General features: G+C 43.2%; 1 protein-coding gene across 4 annotated transcripts in view; it reads right to left on the bottom strand.

Annotated features, from left to right (window-relative positions):
* epha3 (eph receptor A3) overlaps nt 1–22,964 on the bottom strand; it is a 76,470-nt gene that overhangs the window by 31,662 nt on the left and 21,844 nt on the right. For all 4 annotated transcript variants that reach the window (XM_081713724.1, XM_081713723.1, XM_035534815.2 and 1 more), the window contains exons 4-5: nt 4,910–5,065; nt 1,959–2,294 (exon numbers count right to left, since the gene is read on the bottom strand). In XM_081713724.1, the coding sequence (XP_081569850.1) occupies nt 1,959–2,294; nt 4,910–5,065 (492 nt within the window). The remainder of the gene's footprint in view (nt 1–1,958; nt 2,295–4,909; nt 5,066–22,964) is intronic.

Here is a 22,964-nt window from a genome sequence, read left to right as displayed (position 1 = left end):
AGTGTGCCTGACATCCCTGCAAGTCCCTTGTAAAACTGCTACATGACAGAGAGTAGCTGTGGGATGAGAGCACTGGCCAGTTATGTGTTTGTCTCCTGTTCCATTTGCATGTTATATGACTGCAGAGGTAGTTGCGTTACTGGCCGAGTTCAAGGGAGTGGAGCTGCGGTGAAAGGGGTCGTGATCCGATTTGTTTCGGGTTCTTTAAAAGAGCACAAGGATAAAATTAAACACTCGTGTAGATTCGCTTCCTAAACCATGTGGCGAGGAGCCAAATAAGAGATCAGCACTTCAGCGCTCCAAAGCCAGTGCATCTACAATGAAATAAAATGCAGTGAAGCTCTGCTTTATAGTGTAACAGATACAGAGGTTGCATACATAGTGAGAGCGAGTTTATGCAGAGACACAATTACACAGATTAAAGTAACTTCACAAATGATTATCTGAATATTCATGAAATGTCTCTATATATTTATTAGTTTGATACAAACTGTTTGCATCACTAAATAAATTGGGAGGTAAGTAAGTCAATTTAGGTCAAACTTTGCAGCCTCCTGCCCATTCAATCAAATAATTTATGGAGCAATATTTTTATAATAAGGAGTACACCCACTGCTTCTCCTAAAACCTTTTAACATGAGCGTCTGGCAATCACTCCTTTTAACAGATCACAGCTGTGACAACATGTTGAAAGCTAATAGCAGACAAAAATCTTACCAGAACATGATGAGCCAGGACACAATAAAATATCATCAGTATCATGAAGCAAGTGCACTATAAAACCCAAATGAGCAGTGATACTCAGAGGCACAGTACACAATGTTTATTCAAAAGCTTTAATTTATGTAAAGGAGTGGTATTATTTTAAGACAACAATCAGTGTTCAGGACTGTTTCATATCAGAATCGTGAAGCCAGATGCCACAAGCATTTCCTCATTATTATTAAAACACAACAGTATCTCGGAGCAGAAGCTGATACTGCATAGATAAAAGATTAGCTAAGCATATCTCAACTCTCTTCTTCATGACAGTAGGGATTTTATGAGGTTTAGAACAAAGACAACTATTCCCTATGGTAAAAGGCTGCAGACCTATCAATCCTTAGCCTTTGATCTACAGTACTCCTTTGCCTACCATTTTATGACATCAAACTCCAAAGCCTATAAGCTTAGCTCTAAAGCTGGCTCTAAATCTCCCAGCAGGTCCTGCACCTATCAGTTTAAAGACAGAGAAGGAATGACAGAAGATACAGAGGTCTGGGCCCCTCAAGGCCCTACAACACTACTGCTCATCCTTACAGAGGAGCTCCTAACAGAATGGGAGGCAGATGGTTCTGTGTTCACATTTTATAGTAACCTGAGGAGTCATGACCTTCAGCCTGACAAGCCGGCCTGCAGCACCTCCAGATGAATATGTGCACAGACGTAGCGCAGGAAGGATCAAAAGTAGAGGATGAAAAATAGGCTTGCTGAGATATTATTATTTTCTTCTCTCCTAATGGAATTTTGAGCTTTGTTGCACATCGCTGCCAGGAAATTGAATTGTCTTCATGAAAATGTGGCAGCCAATTCCACAGGAATATGGACTCATGACTGACACCCAGTGAAGCATTTTCAGGAATTCCATTTTGGTCAAATGCCTTTAAATAAAAGTGTTTCCTATCAGTGTTTGTTAGCACTATGGTACAGTCAGTTACCTTAAGCAGTTGGTTGTGATTTGCTGGCTTTCCTTGAGGTATGAGACAGAGTTTTATAAGTTTAGGGTAAAAATTTAAAAGCCCTGCCATTTTGTAACACTCCCTTCATTTAATTCATTTTACTCTAACTACTGGCTTGAGCTAATTGGCAGATCCAGGTGAATGCAGCAAAACCGCGAGGGGAAAACATTACCTCCTGAACCAGAGCTCCTCCTCTAGCAATGAGGCCTGGAAAGGTAAAAGGTGTTGTAAAGACCTCACCTGCTTGATTGGTAGTTATGGTGACAGCAGCGTACTGGCACAGTGCTGGGGCCAGAGAGGAGACTCCATTCTGCGCCTCGATCTCAAAGGTGTAGTTGGTGTGAGCCAACAGGTCTGCCACGGTCACCGTGGTGTTGGTGAGGCCTGAGGCACGCGGCAGGAAGCGCACAGTGCCTCTGCAGGGCTCACACCGCTTGGATCCGGTTGAGCAGCGCTTGCACACAACGTTAAATGTCGTGTCCTTCCGGCCACCCGTGTCTGCTGGCCAGCTCCAGTCCAGGATCACTGACGTCTCGTTAATGACCGAGATCACGTTTCGAGGGGCCGAGGGAGGACCTGAAGGGGAAAAGAGGTAGAGAAGGAAAACGCACAGATACTGTTCACCCGTTAAAGCCAAAGAAATAGTATTTGTCATTGACACTGTTGAACTTATGAGTTCCTCATCAGGGCATGCAGTTCTGAAGCAGCGACCTTGTCATTCATATATCATGCTGTATGATACAGAATTAATAACTGCATTTTAGATTTTCTTGGCAGGACTTGCGTAAGTGTCATTACTTTAGATTTGAGGAGGCTCTTATAGGATTGTTAGGTTAACTTAACCTTAAGGTTGAGGAAACCTTAGAATATGGCTCCCTCTGATACCTTTCTTCAGACAGCAAAAGCAGGCACCAATTCCATCCTAATCTGACAGTCTGAGAAATGAAGATTGTTTTTGAATATTCCGAACATTTAAGGACTAAACCTACATAATTATCCAAAAGCTAAAATCCTCTAGCCTGTGTTTTGGTTTTGTGAGTAAGACGATTAATAAAAAACACTGCCCATTCCTGGAGCACTGTTGTGCTATCTTCTTAGCTTTGACTGACATCTCTTAAAAGCCTTGGACCACGAATGATGAGAAAATTTAATACTGCATCAAGGAACTGAACATTACCAAAATGATCCCTCCACACAAACATGTCTGAAAATGATTCGCCCGTTTCTGCACTTCCAGTGGCTTTCCCTTGATTGTGACAGAACATTAAATCACCATTTAAGTTGGGTCAAGACTGGAATGCACCACAATGGCCACTTAATAAGTACTTGCATCCTTAAGTATGAGCTTCCTTTGCAGTTTCCTTAGGAAATATAAATGAGACACAAATTTAAAACTAAGAAGATTTATATTTTACAAGACAGCGGTAGAAATATGCTCAAGCTTTCCTCTGTAGATAATCAGGAAGAGCATAAAGGGAACTCATTTTCAGCATTGGATGGATAAGAAAGACACAAACGTGATTCAGCTATTAGAAGCAAAGTCATAAACCAGCCTGTCTGCTCTCAGGCTGCAGGAAAAAGCAGAAACGTGTGGAGGGTCAACATGTTTGCCGCATCCTTTGATCTAGACGTATAATAGGAATCACAGTGTGGCAGATAATATTAAGGGACCGGCCAGCCTGCCAGCGGGAGGATGTGTGGTGTGCTGAAGTGAGCTGTCCATTACACACACACACACACACACACACACACACACACACACAGACCCCATCTGACAAGAAACTCTGTTTCCTGCCTACGAAGGTGTGACTGCAGCATTCAGGAGCACTACAGGCTAGAAATCCCACTACCATCGCAATACTGAGACCACAGTGCAGTCTGGGCCCTTGGCTGAGACAGGAGAATATATAGTGTTTGTTGCCTGGTATTACTGATAAATGTCCCAGATACCGAACATATTTGTTCCAGCTTCCTGTAGACTTTTTCCTTACATTGGGGAGTTATGCTATAGCCTATGCACTGTTATGCGGTAATAAAAAGGAGACAGGGAGAAATAAACAGGACTATTTCTATATTTTAAAAGCAGGGCTAAATATGAGTGCCTTTGAAAGGTCTGACTGTGATTAAAATCAGGACCTTGCTTTTATGAGCTCCAACATAAACTTTAAAAATTATAAAGTTATCATTCATGAAATATGATGAGAAAAACAGAGGCGAATTATATGAAACAGTTCAAACACAACTGGAAAGTTGAAATTGCCAAGGAACTCTGTTTGACCTTCAAAGCTAATACAGAAAAAATCCTAGAAGTCCTTGTTTTAATTTCAGGGCCACTCAAACCTAATATGTTCTAGTTAAGGTAGCATCCATGCATCATGGGAGATTCTATATAGATAAATGTCTCTGCTCGATGGCTGTGACAGCATGACATGCTAAAATGAAACTCACACACGCTGACTCAGCGCTTTTCTGCTCTACTTCTACATTTCTACTCAGCAGCATAACTGTGTAAAATTATACAATTCTGACTATACCTACTGACGTCTGAAACACTGGCTCAGAGTGAAGCCAGGCTTCAGAATTGCAACATATATTACCGTAGCATGACCTAATGTCCTGACTACTTTGGATGTAATATAAGACATACTCCATTAAACTTGGCCACAGGGATGATCAGGCTTGCCATGGTTTTATGTGATCTGAATCAACACTGATAGCAAAGTTATAATTTATGAATAGCATGTTTTGGATTTGCTTGGCAGAGGCCGTGTGCATCTGTATACCATCTGCATCGTCGACTCTGAAAGAAAATGGGTTTACTCACTCCATAGCGCTGGTCCTGGGAGACCCACTGGTTACAACAGTTAAAAATAAACAAACAAAGCCTGTCCACAGCAGGCTGTCTGGGGGAGGATCAGAAACTTTATCAGACAGAGGCAGCATAAATTCATCAGTCCCAGAACAAACACCATAAACCACAGCACTTAAGGGAGTAACTTTATGATCACTTCAGGGCTGTGCTTTTGAAGTGACGTAAACACTTATCTTTGGAAATACAAATAAAGACTGCTCTAAAAGACTAATAATTGTGCCTGCATATTTCAAATGCATTGTGGTGTTCCTCAAGAAAGCTGATGGGTGGGAAATCTTGCGCCAAAGCTGGACTGTGGTTGTAGGTGATGAATACATACGTGTGCAGGCCATTGAGATTGGGTCTCCTTCTGCGCGGAAGTAGTTCTTCTCACACCTGCAGTGCACAGCGCCCTCCTGGTGTGTGTAACTGTGCGGGGGACACTTGGAACACTTGGCATTTCCAGGCAACGCCTTATAAAAGCCAGGCCGGCAGGCTGCGGAGATACACAGGAGCGGGAGAAAAATTAAGCCTTCATCAAACAGAGTCATCCATTACCTGATTACCACGCTATCACCTTTAATGGACTGAACCGTTTCAATGGCTATGTCCATGAGTGGACACGCAGGCAAGCCTTTGTTACCATTTGAAGTGAATCCGCCCAAATAGCAGTGATAGCCTGAGTGAATGTGTGTGCTGAAGAAGAGAAGAGAATGTGGAGCAGCGTTGTGCCTTTAAGAAGGACGAAGGGGGAGAACGTGCCAAATCAAAGCCAAGTGATAAAATACATTTAAAAATGAGTCGCTGCTCTTTCCCGTTAGCGACATGTCCACGGGACGTTGCATGAATTATGCAAATACACCTCATATAATGAAAAAAAGCTCTCGTTAAATATCTCTGGTATTAAATTGTACTCAGCAACTCATTTGCTTCTATTCATGAGAATCCCATTCCATTACCCATAATAAGGGGGGAGAAATCACAAGGATCCAGCTAATTACAGGGGCTCACACCAGCCTGTACTTCACTCCTCTCTTTCACAGGTTCAGTACCTGCCAGGGACTACAGTCAGGGACCCAAAGTCAGCAGTAAGCCTTTTTTCTTTAACCAATTCAATTGCTCTTCATGGCCAGACATGCATGGAGCTTCAGTTCCTCTCTGAAGCTGACAGTGACAGTGACCGTCACATCTAAACCGTTAGATTACACGGTGCAAGGTCATCCAGACACATAACACAGACCTCTCGGGTAGGGTGTGCTCTCCACATCAGACCTGCGCTGCTCATTACAAACTCTTATTCACAGCTTTCCGCTTCTTGCCCAGTGAGGAGCATGCGAGGTGCCTCCTGAGGGGTTGTGCCGCACGCAGGCAGAGAGGCCCAGGGAGGGGGAGGCCGCGTGATATATGAGAAATCAGGTTTACATTAACCTGCAGCTCCGCTGGGGTCCCCCAACCTCAGCAGAAAGCCAGGCTGACAAAAAATCAGCAGCATCTATTAGCTTAAACGACGGAAAATCAAACATGACAAAGTGTTTCCTTGGCAAATCGGCAAGGGCTGAATCCCAGATGATGTAAACACACAGGCTGCATAGTCAGGAGATGTTTCACTGCCGGACAGTGGGCTTCTGAAAATAACAAATACTATTGTGAATGTATTTAGTTCTTGCCATTGGCTGTTTTCCAGAAGACATCCTGCAAAGTGCAAAGATTGTTTGGGAAGTCCATCAATATTCAAACAAAAAGAAAAACACTGAGCTAGATTCAAATAAATGCAAGTAGATCTACACAGAGAAACAATTAGCTTAATCTTTGGGGCAATGGAGTAATTATTTATGGGAAGTAACATTCTGCACATGCCTGGGCTTGTCCTGATATTACCCTCTCATCTCTCACAGCCTTCACGTTTGTTCTGGTGATAGAATATGAATGGCAGAGGCCTGCCTCCACTTTCTGTACATCACACAGACATCTCAGCTGTTCCAGAAATCTCTGTTTAAGAATGTGTGACGTTGAGTATGCGAGTGTGTCTCTAACATGTCGTGTCAGACAGGAAGCGCCTCAGCTCTGCTGGCAAGGTGTCCATCAGTCAGAGAGAGTGAAGGAGGCAGAGCGAGAGAGCGAGGGGGGAAAAGGGAGGAAGGCAGAGATTTGGTGCCATTATTGATCGCACGTGTTCTGTGAGGAGACACCAGCACTACCTCTCAGGCTAACAGGCACAGGGAGGGAGGCAGTGGAGAGAAGCCACAGAGGTGATTTCTCATTTCAGCCTTTCCCAGCACAGATTGCACACACACTCAGTCTCAGCAGGGACACACCGGCGCTCCCGCAGGAGTGGTGCTTAATCAGGATTTGACAGGCGATCTTATTATTCTGTCGATTTTTCCTTTGTTATCTTGAAGGTGTTTGGTGGTAGAGCAGTAAAGGACCACCAGGACTCAATAGTGCAGTCAATAGTGCCATACACAGCATTGGGTGATAATACATTTTGTACATCATGTTTTAAAGGGCTAAACTGTGTGAGGTCACACTGTCTATACATAGTGTATGTTTATTGTATATGATGTCCACATGTTGTTTGTATTGGTCATTTTTTAATTGGGTGGCAAGGTAAGAATTGATCATACTACATATATATGTACAGGTTGCATAATGTAAATAAACCTTGAAACTGCGCAACAAAAACAGAGAACCTCCACTGTTCTCGTCATCTACTGATGTGACAGATACCTCTCAGTAGGCTGCTACTCAACAGTACCACACCAATCAATAGGAGCGTAGCAAGGCACTGGCCGTAGCTCTGGCAGGATATGCTTACTGTAGCAGGGCTGAGAGGCTACAGGGTACAAACACTCTCATTCAGTAGCTTCTGTTCAGACTAATTGCCTGTGAAACCGAATCCGACTGTCTCTGTCTTAAAACAGGGCTGAAGAGGGCTGGCTTCTGGATGCGCCTCCTCTGGGGACTGGAGAAAAAAGGCCAGGTCAGAATCCCACTCCAAGCTGTGCCCAGCACAAATATCTGCCATATAATACAGGAGAAAAGCTGTTTCTGCTCGGCAAGGCACAAAATGAGAAATCGGGGCATTCAAATCAATATGTTCCAGTCACAAAATACCTTCATCTATAATTAAAGTGTCGACTGATTGTCTCCTCCCTGTAAGGGAGGACTGGGTAGATATTTTTGTCTTCGTTATTTGGAGGGGTAAGAAAATTAAAAAAGGATGCAACTTGAAATTTCAGGGTTTTTGCTAGTGAAACAGTTTTTTAGAGGATAGTTTATGAAGGTCACTGCTAGATATTGTGGCTTGACTGTGTGTATGCTTATGTAATGGGACAGGCATGTAATCCAATTAAAACATGCTTATAGCTTTTATCTCCTGAGCTAATCACATAACAGCCAGTTCAGACACCTCTAGAACTCTGTCTCATGTGACTTCTGACCCCAGTCAGTGCCTGTCTGCCTCCGCCACAGAGAATGTACGCTTTGTCTTAGAACACATTCTGACTGCACATCACATTTTTGCTTTGAGCTCTGAACTTCAGCATTCTTCATCTGAGTGTCACTGGGAGCTTCGAGCAAAATCACAAAATCACAAAATCAAAAGTTCCATGGTTCTTGAGAAAATAAGTAGGCATCTTGTAAACAAGACAACAATTCAAGAGGGATTCTAACGGATAAACAAGCAACAGAAATACACAAACAACTGCACAAACACAGAAGAAGGCTCACTAAGAATCCTAATCATAGTCATGAACTCACACACACACACACACACACACACACACACACACACACACACACACATGCAAAAACAAACACACACGCATACACATAAATCACAGATCTGAATGCTTAGTCTTGCATTCACATGAGCTATCTCCCACTGAGTGGTCCATTTGTAACCGCAGGCACTTAGGAGTGCCCAGCTGTAGCACAGGGAGAGAGCTGAAATGTGATCAGAGCTCCTCAGGGAGCCTATGTTTGTCCTGGAGGCTGTACAATGGCGCTCTCAGAGGAGAATGAGGCTACCTCACCCTGAATCAATACACCCTGCCTTGTAAACAACGCCAATGACACCCCACATCAGTAGAACAACACCTCCCCCCTAACAGGGACCTATTTTGAATGGAAAACCTTTTTTCACCTCGCAACAAAACCAGTGTACCAAAAAGACCAATAAGCCCAAAATCATATTATCCTATATGGCTGTTTGACTCTTTTGCTTCAAAACCCCTAACAGGCAGAAACAATACTCTCTACAGGACACAACTCCAAGAGCAGTGAAAAGAAACCGAAAACCCTTGGTTGCATGTAAGAGAGGAACAGTGGAGCACTCCATCAGCTCTCTCACGGTGAAAGGGGAGGTCAGTGAGGTTTCGCTCTGCTGCAGTCCTGCCAGCAGTAAACACAGTGAGTAGCCCAGAGTGTTCACTAAACAAATGATTTCCTGGATCCAGAGAGTAGCGCCCTCCCCTTCAATTCCACAAGGTCAGGGGCCACTTTTCCCCCCAGCCCCCTGCTCCCCTCTTCTCCTTTTCTCTCCTCTGCTCTCCCCACCCGGCTCGGAGTAATATTACATTAGATGTGGCGTCCTGGGGCAGGGCAATTCTTCTGTGTTAGGACCAGGATGCTGTGAGGGAGCGAGCCAGATCCAGGATCACCACAGAGGAGATGGTTCCATGTGCCGCACTTCAGGGACTGTTTACGCTTCCAAACACGTGTTTCCTTCCTGCTTTGTCCCGCATAACATAATGCTACAAAAGGCCGCTGTGCTTGCACCTTCCCCCACGTCTTCTCATCAGGCTTCTTTCTCATTGAAATCAGACACAGATCACAGCGCTTAATTAGGCCGTGGCTTGCACCAAGTGCCAATTTTCCCAAGTGAAGCTCCAAATGTGAAGAGGCTCTTTGAGAGGCCCTTGAAGGGGATGAGCCTGCACTCGAATGCCATTACCTTGCAGTTACCAGGACAAATGCCAATCTGGGTGTGAAGAGGCCAGAATGAATGCCACAGGAAGGGCTTGCCTCTATGCTAACAGTGCATGTGTAATATGTTCTGGGTGTTTTGTTTAGATTAGCTCCAAATGTGGTGATTACACAATATCAAGGACAACAATAAATATTTTGGCATGTCGCTAGCACTAATGACCATGAAATTATTCGTCACACATTTTAAGTGACTATATTCCTTGAAGTACGCATTTTTAAAGATCCTTATAAATTGATTGCCAACCTCTGTGGTCTATACTGCCTTATAAATCTGTCAAAGCAATCTATAATGTTTTAGCCTGTGCACTAATTGAGATTCAGTAATGATGCAAATGTGGGGAGATTAGGGCAGGTCAGTCAGGGAGAGGCTTTAGACAAGAAAAACATATTTCATCATTCTGCAACAAGAGAATTTGAAGCATTGCTGCTATGAATAGATGAAGATCGATATAAAACTCTGGAGGAACGTACTCTTCCACCTTATTAAACAACAAGATTTCCCTTCCACTCACTGGTACACTGAAGGCACCACGGACAACAATATTCTCACTCCCTCTCCCTCTCCTTCTCTATCTGTATTGTGACATCTCTGTTAGGCAGCAGTTCCCATTTACACAATGTCACACCAGCCAGTGGCCTTGCCGCAGGATAGACAGACTCACACACACACACACACACACACAAAGGCAGACACAGGCACACACGTACATCATCTCACGCAGAGGCTCTAGGCTCCTTTGGTATGTGTCTAAACATGTAGCATGATTGCAACAGAAAATGAATATAAATCAAGACATCAAGTGCTAATTAGAATACGTGCTGAGCCATTTCATAGGTTGCCTGCATGCATACACCCAGTGTGGCTGTCAGCGATGTTTGGGTGAGGACCAATACTAGCTACAGGAGTATGCTCCTTACTGCAGCTATGCACTATATTTGCCACAGAAATGCTCCAGTCGAAGTAAAGGGCACACAGTGCTTGAGTGTTTGATAATAGCACACAGTTAGCAATACTTAACTTGCCTTGGGTGCCATTGTGAGCAGTTAAGGTCCAGAGCGAGTGGTGTGTGTTCGCAGCTGGCTGTGCATGTGCACTCTATACCAGCTAGTGGGGAGCAGCTGTGGGTCCGACTGGCAACTGCGCTTGGCAACCCCAGGATGCACCACACACACGGACTAACAGAGACATGAACACACACACACACACACACACACACACACACACACACATGCGCGTATAGTCTGTGATAGGACAGAGCTAAAAAAGGGTGCTGCAATCTTTCCCGCACTGTGTTCTGCAAAGCTGCTGAATGTGACTGGGTCAATCAGTAATTTTGGGACACTATTTTATTAAAATCCCCCGACACATCTTTATAAGCAACCATCACGCCTGCAGCAAACCAGCAGATGAGGGGGGTGAGGTGCGGGGCAGCCAAAAAAAGAGTGAAAGTCCCTTTGAAACAAATAAGCCTATTAGCATAATTTTCAAAGCCTCTTGGAATGTGATTGCGCCTATCTGAGCTGGTCCTCCTCCTTGGCTCTGTTGGGTAAATGCTTGCCCACAGAAGGCAGCACAATGGGAGCTCTGCTCTGGCCACCACCTAATCCCCTATTGTGGCAGGTTTACTACCATCTCTTTCTGTGCCACTCAGGTTCCTCCATTCCTTGGGAGGTGCTGGACCACACGGAATCCACTGCTACTGATAAATCTCTCCGACAGACGAAAGGGAGAGCAGGTCAGCCAAGGGTTTAGGGATTGTGTCGCTCACATTTAATGTACGCCACCTGTCAGCCGCTGCCATGACTGATAACAGAGGAATTATTTTCGCGCGGGTGCAGCACCCAAACACCAGCCATAAAAATGTCCCATTCGAATCCAAACGACCTGCTCCTTCCTATTGTGGTGCTTCTATTCCTAGTCCAAGCATGATAACCAGGCCCAGTGCTGCTGTTGGCCAGGGGAGGATTCAGCAGACTGTGAATTAGTGTCTGTCTCTCTATTGTGTCCCTGTGGCCAGCAGTAACGTGAGGGCCTCCATTACCACAATAATGAGGGAACATACACACTCAGGCGACAGGGTTTTCTTAGACTGCGTTACACCTCCTCCAGAACCGTATCGAGGGTGACACCAAAAGCAAAAAGGGATGGTGAAAAAAATCTGAAAATTCAGGGTAGAAGTAATTATTATTAAAATGGTGCCTCCCTTACGCCTCAGTCAACTTCACACATTTGGTAAGTGGATGTATGCATGTATTTGTGTGTGTGTACAGCATGCATGTGTGTGTAGTATCTGCATGTTATGTGTTAGCATGTATGTTTTGTGTGTGCGTGTGTGGTACATGTGTGTGTGTGTGTGTGTGTGTGTGTGTGTGTGTGTGTGTGTGTGTGTGTGCAGAGCACTGTGAACAAAGGCCTGCATGAATGACACTAGTCATTTGGAATTGTCCTGCTTGTAGAAATGCTGAAGTAGGTCAACTAGAACTCTTCAGATCAACAACACTCGTATGGCCCACTTCCCCACCACCCATAAATCCTCATCCACCTGTTCATAATTCACACCACACAATATCAATACTGATGTGTGTGCACAGACACACACACACACACACACACACACACACACACACACACACACACACACACACACACACACACACACACACACACACACACACACACACACATACACACACACACACACTCACACACACACACACACACACACATACACACACACAAACACACATGCACGCACACACACACACACACACACACACACACACACACAAACACACACGCATGCACACATGCCACACACACACATGCATGCACAAACACACACACACAAACACACATGCATGCACACACGCACACATACACAAACACACACGCATGCACACACGCCGCACACACACAGATACAAACACACAAACACACACACACACACAAACACACACGCATGCACACACGCCACACACACACACACACACACACACACACTCATGTGGCAATATATAGTGTATAATATGTAATTTTTATGTACACAAACATTCAAAGTACTATAGAACTATAAACCCACACTTAATGGACTTTCATACTTGCACATTATACATTTCCACACGTTTTTAATACATGCGATGTATACATGTTTCAGTATATAAATAAATTCACTGAATTCTAGTTATTTACACATTTTGCCTTTGATTAATCCACTCTTATGGTGGGTGACATGAAATAAAATGTTCTTGATTTGTTTACCCAGCTGACTCCCCACTTTGTCTTGACTTTGTCAAGAGACCTAAAGTGATGCTTCACATGGGGGTACAAAGGAGTTCTCACAAACCTGCAGAGTTCCTACAGTCTAATTTCAAAACATGGCTTTTCACTGCAAACACATGGCTTGCTGCGGCATTCACCTTCTCTCAGCTTCCAGTCTGGAGCAGTTCTGCTACAGACCATTGGATATTCCAATCTAATATTTACATGCTTTCTGTGTATGTGGCAGAGACGAGTAACCTCACTGCAACAACTTTTTTATTTGTTCCGCAAAAATAGCAGAAATGCATCTTGAAGGGAGAACATTGTGATCAGTAATTAGAGCTATATGTCCAGTGTTTATTGTATATGACATATTTATTCTAATAAGCACCGTACTGGGTTTCGTGGTAATGACAGTTAATGAATTGGCCCTAATGAAATAAATATGTAGATCTCATTAAAGGAACACTGGCTGCCTGTGTATAAAAGTTCCCCGGAAAAGATCAGCTTGGTCAGCGATTAAAATCTGTGAGCATAGTTAGGGAGTGGGGTGACATCCTCACTGTATCAGGGAGTGCAAAGACCACTGTGCTATTTAGATTGCTGCGGCAGGTGCCTCTGTGCTAGCCTGGGCAGAGGGGCCCTGCAAATCAATCTCTCATGTCGGGCCACTCGGCAGGGTGTCCACACATTTTTTAAGACTGGCCCATCCAGCCGGCCCCTATCCATCTCCGTACAGGGAGAGGCGACGCTCCAGGGGGGCAGGCTAGCTCGCTCAGGGGCCGCACCGGACAGGCTGAGCGTAGAGTCCCACGCCGCAATAAATCAGAAGCTCTGAGTTCAGAGCTGCACAGCAGGGCTGTCAGGGTCGGTGGAGACACGGCACCGCAGGTGATCACTCAGACACTCGGGCACAGCCATGCCACGCATCAACAGTCTCTTCTTACCTAGCCACTGGCAGCTGCTCAGATTCCCTTGCCTTCCCCTCACACACACAAATATCCAAACACATCAATTACATTCTCATACAGCCACTTGCACAATTCCCTGTGACATAAAATGTCCTCCTGTAGAGCTCTTAAGCCTCAGATATCTGCTGATGACACAGCAGTGAGACTGAATTTATGAGACAAGAATGAAGCTTTGAATTTAAAAAAATAACAAAAAAAAAGAAAAGTGCTGCACAGCAAGTCAGCATTCTCATGGGCGAGGATACAGAACGAGGATGCGGGTTGAGATGATACATGAACTGAGATCTGCTGCTTTCACCTTCAGATAAAAACATTGCTGGCTCTTAAACTCTCCAGCTCACCAAGCAAGCCTGCAGAACAGCGGAAGGTTGTCTAGGTCCTGCTTAACTCTCCCCAGCATTGAAAAATGCAGTACTTGAGGAAGGCCGACATTTCACACAAAAGCCCCTGGTTACACTTGTCCTCTTACAAGGAGTGTGGCAATTATCAGAGTGTTTGCAGCAGTCAGGGGGGCAATTACCTCAGGGGGATAGAAGCAGTGTTCCACATCAGCAGCTTGGCACGGGAACGATCGATCTCCTGGGCCCCTGACACACATGGTCTCACCTGGAAATCTGCTCTCTAACACGCTGAGACCCAACACATGGCTCCTACAAGTCTGAGCCTTACACTGTACCTGAGGCCTACAGGCCCAGACTATGACCCAAACGCAGTGGCATGCTGCACTGAGGACCGCATAGAGCAAAGAACTATCGAGTTTGACAGATTTTGTGAGAACACTAAAAGTTTACACTTAAACCTTTTGAGGTATGCAAACATATAAACCCAGGCCATTATTAAATCAATCATGAAACAGTGCCTCACGGTTTTGTTCTGCTGCATTTCTGCTTCTGTTGCATGACTGTTATTTCAGATATCTAGGAACTCGGTGAATGTTGCAACTCATCATAGCTTACTCATCATTAGAGCCACCTTATGTAATGTCTGTATATTTGGGTTTTGGTTTGGCTTTCAGCACATCTCAGCATTGTTTCCATACCACAACTACCATATAACCAATTATATGAAATGGTGACCCCAGGAAAGAAAATGTTTATTTACACTCTATAGTGAACAACAGTTAGATTTATTTATAACCTTACCATTTCACAAAGCATACACACACACACACACACACGCATGCACACGTGCACACACACACACACACACACACACACGCATACATGCACGCACGCACGCACACGTGCACACACACACACACACACAACTACTGTTGCCCACTCATTTATCTCCCAGATTCTGTATATCTGAGCTGGAGTTTGGTGGACTTTGAATCCTTTTCTCTCATTTCTTTCCTTTGGTGTCTTGGTGTCCTCGAAGCTCTGTGCTCCTGCAGAAGTGCTCACACAGCAGAACCCAGCTTCACACACACAAACAATGCAGCACAGAGTCAGTGAGGGAAGTCTGCATACTTTGTGGGAGCTTTGAGTTGGGTGCAAAATAATGACGAAATCCATATTCTCATAACTGTGTGGCCGCGTGTGTGTTTGGCACTACACGTCTACTGTGCCCCAAGAGCAGAACAAACTCATTAAAGCTCACCTTGCACATTGCCTTGTGGAATCATTGAAATTCCAACTCTGTGTTCAATAATACCTTCTCTCTGGATTGCTGCACCACATTAATGGCGAAGGCAAAACCCATGCTCTGCTTTACGTCGACACTCACACCGCACACACCAATAAGGACCCTTGTCTATCTGCTTTGTCTATCTTTTTCACAATCTGATAAGAAGGTGTGAGGATTTTAAAAAGAAATGTACACATTTTTGATATAATGCAATGCAGCCACAGTTCCATTAATGTCACCCTTCAGTGCATGAGCCTTTGTTCCTGGCCTGATGACACTCGCTATTAGTTTGCACTGATGGATCTCTTAAGACATCAGAAGGGATGTTAGAACACAGTTCACTGTGAAAAACAATCCCTGCACTGGGCCCCTTTCCTCAGAATCTAATCGATGTGCACTCATACAGGGCTTGTCAGGACTGGGCTTCTTTGACTGGCCAGCAGCGAAGAACAGACAGTAGACAAGTTGACAGTGGCCCACCACGGCCCACCCCCCATCGATCTTCTGAAGGCCCTGCTGTTACACACACACACACACACACACACACACACACACACACACACACACACACACACACACACTATCCTACACAGCTGTGTGACTGCTGTGGCAAACATACAGCATGCCACCTAGCATGCGACATACACACACACCATATACACCATACTACACACACACACACACACACACACACACACACACACACACACACACATTCTGACTTACAACCACCTGGTAAAAAAGCATGTGCATAAGGCAAATGGATCATATGTAAAAATAAATAAGTAAATAAATAAATAAATAAATAAAATGTTTATATAAAATTCACTAGATACAGCAATCACTGGTGGCTTAAAGAACTCATTTTGACGGAAACAGAACTATTGAAGGGGATCTTTGTGTAATAGATTGCTTCACTTACGTGGCAGTCCACAATCTCTCATTAATCACAGACACTCACCCTCTCTAGCATGACAAAGACTGGGCATGCACTCAGAAATGAACAATCAGGGGCCTCGCCAATGGAGCTCCAGCTATTAAAGCTGTGTTTGTTTGTGCTAAACTAAAACCAACCACTAAAGAAGCTGACAGAAATAAGCCTGCCAGAAACTGCTTCACTTCTACAGACTGACAGAGTTCGTGATTACTGAGTACTCGCTACTCCGGATACTGACTTCTCAAAGTGTTGTGGGCATTTTCCTGCTTTTATGTAAAGCAGATGTAAGGAGATTTGAGGTACCTCATTTCTGAATCACCTCCAAAAAACACATACAGTTTATTTCATGCATTTTTCCTGACAAATAAACAACAACTTGGCAAGCCTAGTTTAACCGGAACACCATTCTCCGCACAGCAGTCTTCAAGTGTCAACAGTATGATATGTGAAACCGCTGGAGATCTCTGCAGGAAACATTGAATTTGATTGGTCTTCTGTGTCTTACTGCTGAGACAACTGCCCTGGTTCCAAAAGGCCTTCTCTCTTGTAAGCTTTTCAATTATTAGTTGTAGACACAGCTAACAATAGATGTTAAAGTAAAACTCCACTGTCAGAAAATGTCATGACATCATGTTATCATTCTAATTTTCTTATGTATACAAGACATAATGAGAGACATTCGAATATACATAATTCATAACGGGGGTGGATCACGAATCTCATGAATATTGTATATAAAGAACCTGACAGTGAAGTTGGCAGCATTGTGGCAGATTTTCCACACCTGATTTGGAAGATCAGGAGAGCTGTTTCTGCATTATTTATCAACCCTGACCATACATGTATGAGGCTATGGCAGAAGCAGAGTTTCCATCTGAAAGTAGAAGTAAAAGACCTTAATGTAACAGAATGGTACAGGGATGACCTTAATGTAACAGAATGGTACAGGGTACAAGCTTACATAGTGAAGGTGGTAAGCCAGAGGCAATATGGCAAAAAATAAGCAGTTCTCATATGTTCACAGGCAAACACTTTTAGAAGTATTGTGCAAAATATATCACAGCAGTAGTACACATTTATACATAGTTATAATCTAATACTGTATCTAATGCAAATTATTAGTGCTTACTTGTATGTAATTGAATGCAATCGATGCACTTAAATGTTAACTTTCTTCACATCTAAGGTTCTACTGAGCCTCTGCATCATGCGGAGAGCTACAAGATGTTGATAAGAGCTGCTGATGGGTTTTGGTGGAACCTGTAGTATTTTGCACTGACGAGAGGTGATGTGCTGCTCGGAGGAGGAGGGAGTTTTGAGGGGTTGAGGCTGAGGATGGTGTGATTAAGGTGGGGTTTGAAATGTGCTGAATGTACAGAGCTAGAGGAATGTCTCCCTACTGGGTGCACACATGGCTTTTCGCTCTGCTCTCCCCCACAGACCCGCTGAAGCTGCAGCCTGGACAACAGATCCAGCAAAACCAGCGTCTGCTCTTACAGGATCCCAGGGCTGTGTCAGAGAGTACTGTGCCTCAGGACTCCTCCTGTTCAGATGCGACGCCATGCGGCTATTTGGTCTCCCCATGTTCCCCTCAATGATAAAAACGTCTCTCACAGTAGGCTGTTTTTTTTTTTTTTTACAGAATTATGCTTATACTTAACCAAATAATGAACATAGATTTAAGCAGGTGTGCCAGTGCTGTAAACAGAGTGTGGAGTAGATTCACTGACCTAGTGTGTCATAAGGCCTGATAGCAGGTTATGATGATAAATCCCATCTATTCATTACCATTGATCTCACTTAGTAAAAATGCTGGCTTTGGACAAACTCCTCTGTACTTCTCTTATGTAAGCTTGAACATTCTCCAGCATCCAGGTATTCTAAATACAAGCTGAACGGCAGTAAGCATAAGTAGCCCAATTAGAATGATGAGTAATAAGGGTAGCAATTCTTCACACACCTGGAGACAATTTTCTGATGCTTTGTACACTATAGTGCAATAATTACTATTGATCCATATCATGTGATTTCCAGTTGCTCATTGTTCTTTAAACTGCATCTGTAATTTACACTAAACAATTACATAGAACTTGTACGCTTTTAAAATCCATTTAGTAGTGAGCAGACAAAGACCATGCTATGCATTTTGCTACACACACACACACACAAAATGTCACATATACATGTGTATGTGCCTATCATGCCATAGATATTTTTTGTTTTTAATTACTTAAATAGTATATACAAGTATATACATTTAAAACACATTTAAAATTTCAATCAAAGTGAAACTTTGAAAGAGTAATCAGAAGGTTGGAGTCAGAATGTTTAATTTATGATGTGGTGATTAACACATTTTAACACTATAATCGTATGCAGTATTATCTGATATCTCTGTTAGACAGGAATTTGCATGGTAACGACATGCAAATGAAAGTGAGCTAAACCTTTCCCTACCTATTTATATGTAAATCATTCTATTAATTGGTTTGTCCTCATTAAGTATGGCAAGTTGTCACTGATAGGCTTGACAGTCAACCATCACAGAATCATAGAATGAAGACCCTGTGGAAAATCATTTATGTAAGATTATGGTTGATAAACAAACACTAAAACTCATCTTGTTCACCTCCTTTTTTGATGATTTTAAAGCCTTGCTGTTATTCTACTATGATTCCCAATCATCCAACCATTTACAGTGCCATCCAAAAGTAAACCATAGACGATTACACAGATAGTGATAAAACCATCCCTCCTTTGAGAAATTAAACAAATCAAACATGCCTATTACTTGATTCACTGACATTAAGATCCATTATTCGGGCTGTTTCAGCTGTGTTTTAGCTGTGAGGCTAGTCTTTTTCAGGAACTTAAGAGCATCTAATGTCATTGTTTTACTGCTATGCCCTAGAAGCAAGTCCAAATCTCTGAACATAATAATACATGTGCACGGTCTTTAAGCATTAATACATGTACACAGTCTTTAAGCATTAATAAATGTGCATGGTCTTTAAGAATTAATTGTGTGTAGCAAAGTCTCAGAGTGGTTTTTGGCAGAAGACTGACATTCCTTCGTCAAGTGCCAAGATCAAGGACAGGGTGATGAGCAAATAATAATGTTTGAGCTATTAATTTCCAATCTAGAAAATTTCTTTGCGATGGAACTCAGACCTATTTGGTTAAAAAGAGAAAGAATGCTTTGTAACCAAAACTCCTCTGCAATAAGAATAAGTTTCCTTCCTTTAATAAAGCCAGTTTTGTGTAAGTATAGCACAGTATACATTCTCTTGTATCTAGTATTGCAAACAAAAATCAGGAATCCAAAGAACCAACTCTTTTTAAACCCAATTACTGGATTGTTATACTCCTTTTGACAGACACCTCTGTGGATTTGTATTGGAAGAACATGTTGAGAGATTAACAAGAAAAGGAGGGTGAAAATGTCCTCCAGTTAATTTTGCACAATGTGTATATTAATCTTAGTGGACTGTCCTTGGTGGCATTTCCAGTCTCCACGGTCCCCTGCTCTGACCACATGTGTTTAAAGACGTCTCTCAAACAGTGGCTTCCTGAAAGGTCACTGGTCGTCTCAAAGGCAACTCACAACCTTTAAAGGTCTCCTCCTTTGTCCTCTCTTTAAGTGGCACATCAAAGAGCTTGTTCTTCCCGCCACTTCTCAATTACAAGTTCTGATCTGATGTCTGAATTGAAGCACCAGGATGCTTCAGGATCTGGGCTTTACAGCACTGTCTGATAGTATCACCACAGAACATCAACAGAAAAGCTTGCTTTGTTGAGTCTCGGCTGAGCCTCGGGGATCTTGGCTTTCATCAACCTAAGCCCCCAAGCACAGCCTTTTCCGGGTATCCATTGTAGCCTCCACGCACTGCTGCTCTGGAAGATCCACTGTTATGCTTGGCATTGGAGGTGAAGGGCCTGCTAAAAGGCTGGGGAGCTGTGTAAGTGTACTGGAGCCTGAAACACTTTAATAAGCTGAGGGTGCAGAAACTGCATCCTCTCAGGAGTGATGCATGCACTCAGCAGGCTAATCTGTAAAGGAACTATGTAGGTCCTTTCCTTGACCTGCCTCTTTCTCTCCCTTTGTCTTTCTGCCTCGCTCTCCCTTTCTCTCGCTCTGTCAATCTATCCCTTTTTCACTCTTTGCCACTTTCTGTAGTCCTCTCTTACTCCCATCCCCTCGTCCAGCTGAACGGAACAAAGCCAGAAGACCTTTCTGGAACTCCTGGATGTGAACTCTTCCTGCATTCATCGATACAGCAGATTTTTTCACCTTTAACTGTGTTTTCCCAGACAGCTTTACTAAAAGAGAGGAATATTTGACTGGATGTCAAGAATTTGAGCATTCTCCACCACCATTCGGAAGATTCACCCAGTATTCTGGTTGTGAACTCTCGGTTAGTTTAGAGGATGGAAAAGATCACCTGGGCATATATGAGTGGAATTTTATTTTATGTTAATAATGGAAGTTATCATTTGTTTTATACATGCAATGTCGTGTAATATATAAACATAAGCAAACATTTTTATTTTGAGCCAGTGATTTCAACGTTTTATTATTTTTTAAATTAAAAAACCTTGATTATTCTGGACCATTTTATTGGACATTGAATAAACCTGATTCTACCAGTTGCATTGCCAGTGGTGAATCATTGGAAATTCTCTTTAGTCTAGAGTTAGGTTTAATTAAGGTTTAGCAAACTGGCCCTCTTATGTTAGATAATAGTGTTATCAGACCAAATCTATTATGTTTTGCTAATGATTTTGTGTAATTTATGTTTCAAAAGCTTAATGCACAGTATAAAGAACATTCTAGCAGTTATCTATTCATAAGAACAGCCATGTAGCATGCAGGTATTATGAGAGTCTCTTTGTTGCTTGGAGCCTTGCAGCTCACAGTTACTGGTAGGAACACACAGACAGTGGGAACTATCCCAGAAGCCTATAGGACACAACCAAACAAAACACACCATGTACTCATTTACAAAAGAATAAACAAACATTTGCACAACAATGTAGCCAAGCTATTAAGCACTTTGAGGAAGGCTTGGTGATTACTTTTCAAGATAATATACTAACAATAATTCATTTTAAAATCTTAGCATCTGGTTTGTGCTGTCTACTGTAACTGTAAGTACAGCATTTCAAATGCCTTGAGAGCTTACTCATTTACAGTAGTGTCATTCCTAAACAAACAGTATTGTCTTCAGACCTATAGCAGCAAATGAGGTTTCCAATGCTACCACCTGCTGCACTGATGTAGATGAAACACTGGAGACAAACGAAACAGCCCCAAAACACCAGCTTTTAAGCACAGGGCCAAGGTCTACACCACAGAAAGCATGTGTTCTCCAGTGGAGCCAGGGGAATCTGGGCAGATCTTCTAAGAATGGCAGGTCTAACATAGAAATACTAATCTGGCAACATATTGTTTTAAAAGTGTTTCCCTCATGAGAAGATGTTCTTTTAGCCAAATAACAGACATTCACTTACCAAAGACAAAAGCAACAGAGGCATAACAGCCTAAGTTAAGAGCTAATTAATAACACTGCTGTCAAAACTGAAATCGAAAAGAAAAAAACAGACACACAGTGCCAGAAGAGGCTGCCATTGTGTTTGGCCTGGTGAATGGTCTACTTCCCCCTGTGTGGACTGAGTGAGGGGTGGACTTGGCCTCGGGAGTGCCTGCAGCACTGGGTGCCAGAGGGGCCTTGTCCCGCTGTCAGGCTAGCACCACGCTCATCCATCACAGGCACACCCCCTCCAGCCCACGTCCATCCTCCACCGGGGTCCATCCCAAATAAACAGCATCAGCCAGTGGCCGCATCTGCAGCCTGGAGGCTTACATTCCTGGGCCTGTGGTTACCATCTTTGAAGTGAAAAACTCCAGGCCCGTTCAGAAAAAGCTCTGCCTGGGCTGGAGCTCCCTCCAGACCCGTTCCCTTCTGGCCCACTCCGGAGCCCTGAAAGGTGAAGTGATAAAGGAACAGTTGGAAAAGTAAACACGCTTTTGATTATGTGAATAGATTGGAGCTCTAGGGGAGGAGGGACGGTGTGGGGACCAGAGCAGAGGCCCAGACACTCGGCCCGTCTCAGTGCCTTTATGCTGTTCTCTTCCCCACACACATAATTCTTGGGTCAGCATTTGAGAATAGTGTCTTCAATAAAAAAGCAGCGCTTGTTATTCAGACCGCTCCTTTCCCACAGGATTCCCCAACAACTGATGCTTGTGTGAAAAGTATTATTGCAATGGGTGTTACCCAAATTTAATAAGGTTTGTTATATAAAGTGAAATGATGTGATGTTCCAACGTCAAATACCTCCCAGGGCCTTTCCGGAGAAACATGAAATAAACGTAGAAATGGAAAGGTTTACAAAGGCTACATAAATAAGGCACTGCAGAATTACTTGTAAAATAATAAAATTGAACTTTTCACACCATAACAACATACCATAACAACACTAAACTAGTTACAACACTGTAACTGTTTACATATAAAACACTGTTGACATAAATAAACCAAATTCATATTTTCCATCATATTTTTCCATGTTGTGCTGTTGTCTAAAGAAACGGTTGGATTCTTGTGTT

This window comes from Electrophorus electricus, chromosome 4 (genome assembly GCF_041902795.1).
Source record: "Electrophorus electricus isolate QZ-2024a chromosome 4, ASM4190279v1, whole genome shotgun sequence".
Classification (NCBI taxonomy): domain Eukaryota; kingdom Metazoa; phylum Chordata; class Actinopteri; order Gymnotiformes; family Gymnotidae; genus Electrophorus; species Electrophorus electricus.
This window is presented reverse-complemented; position numbering and strand designations above follow the sequence as displayed.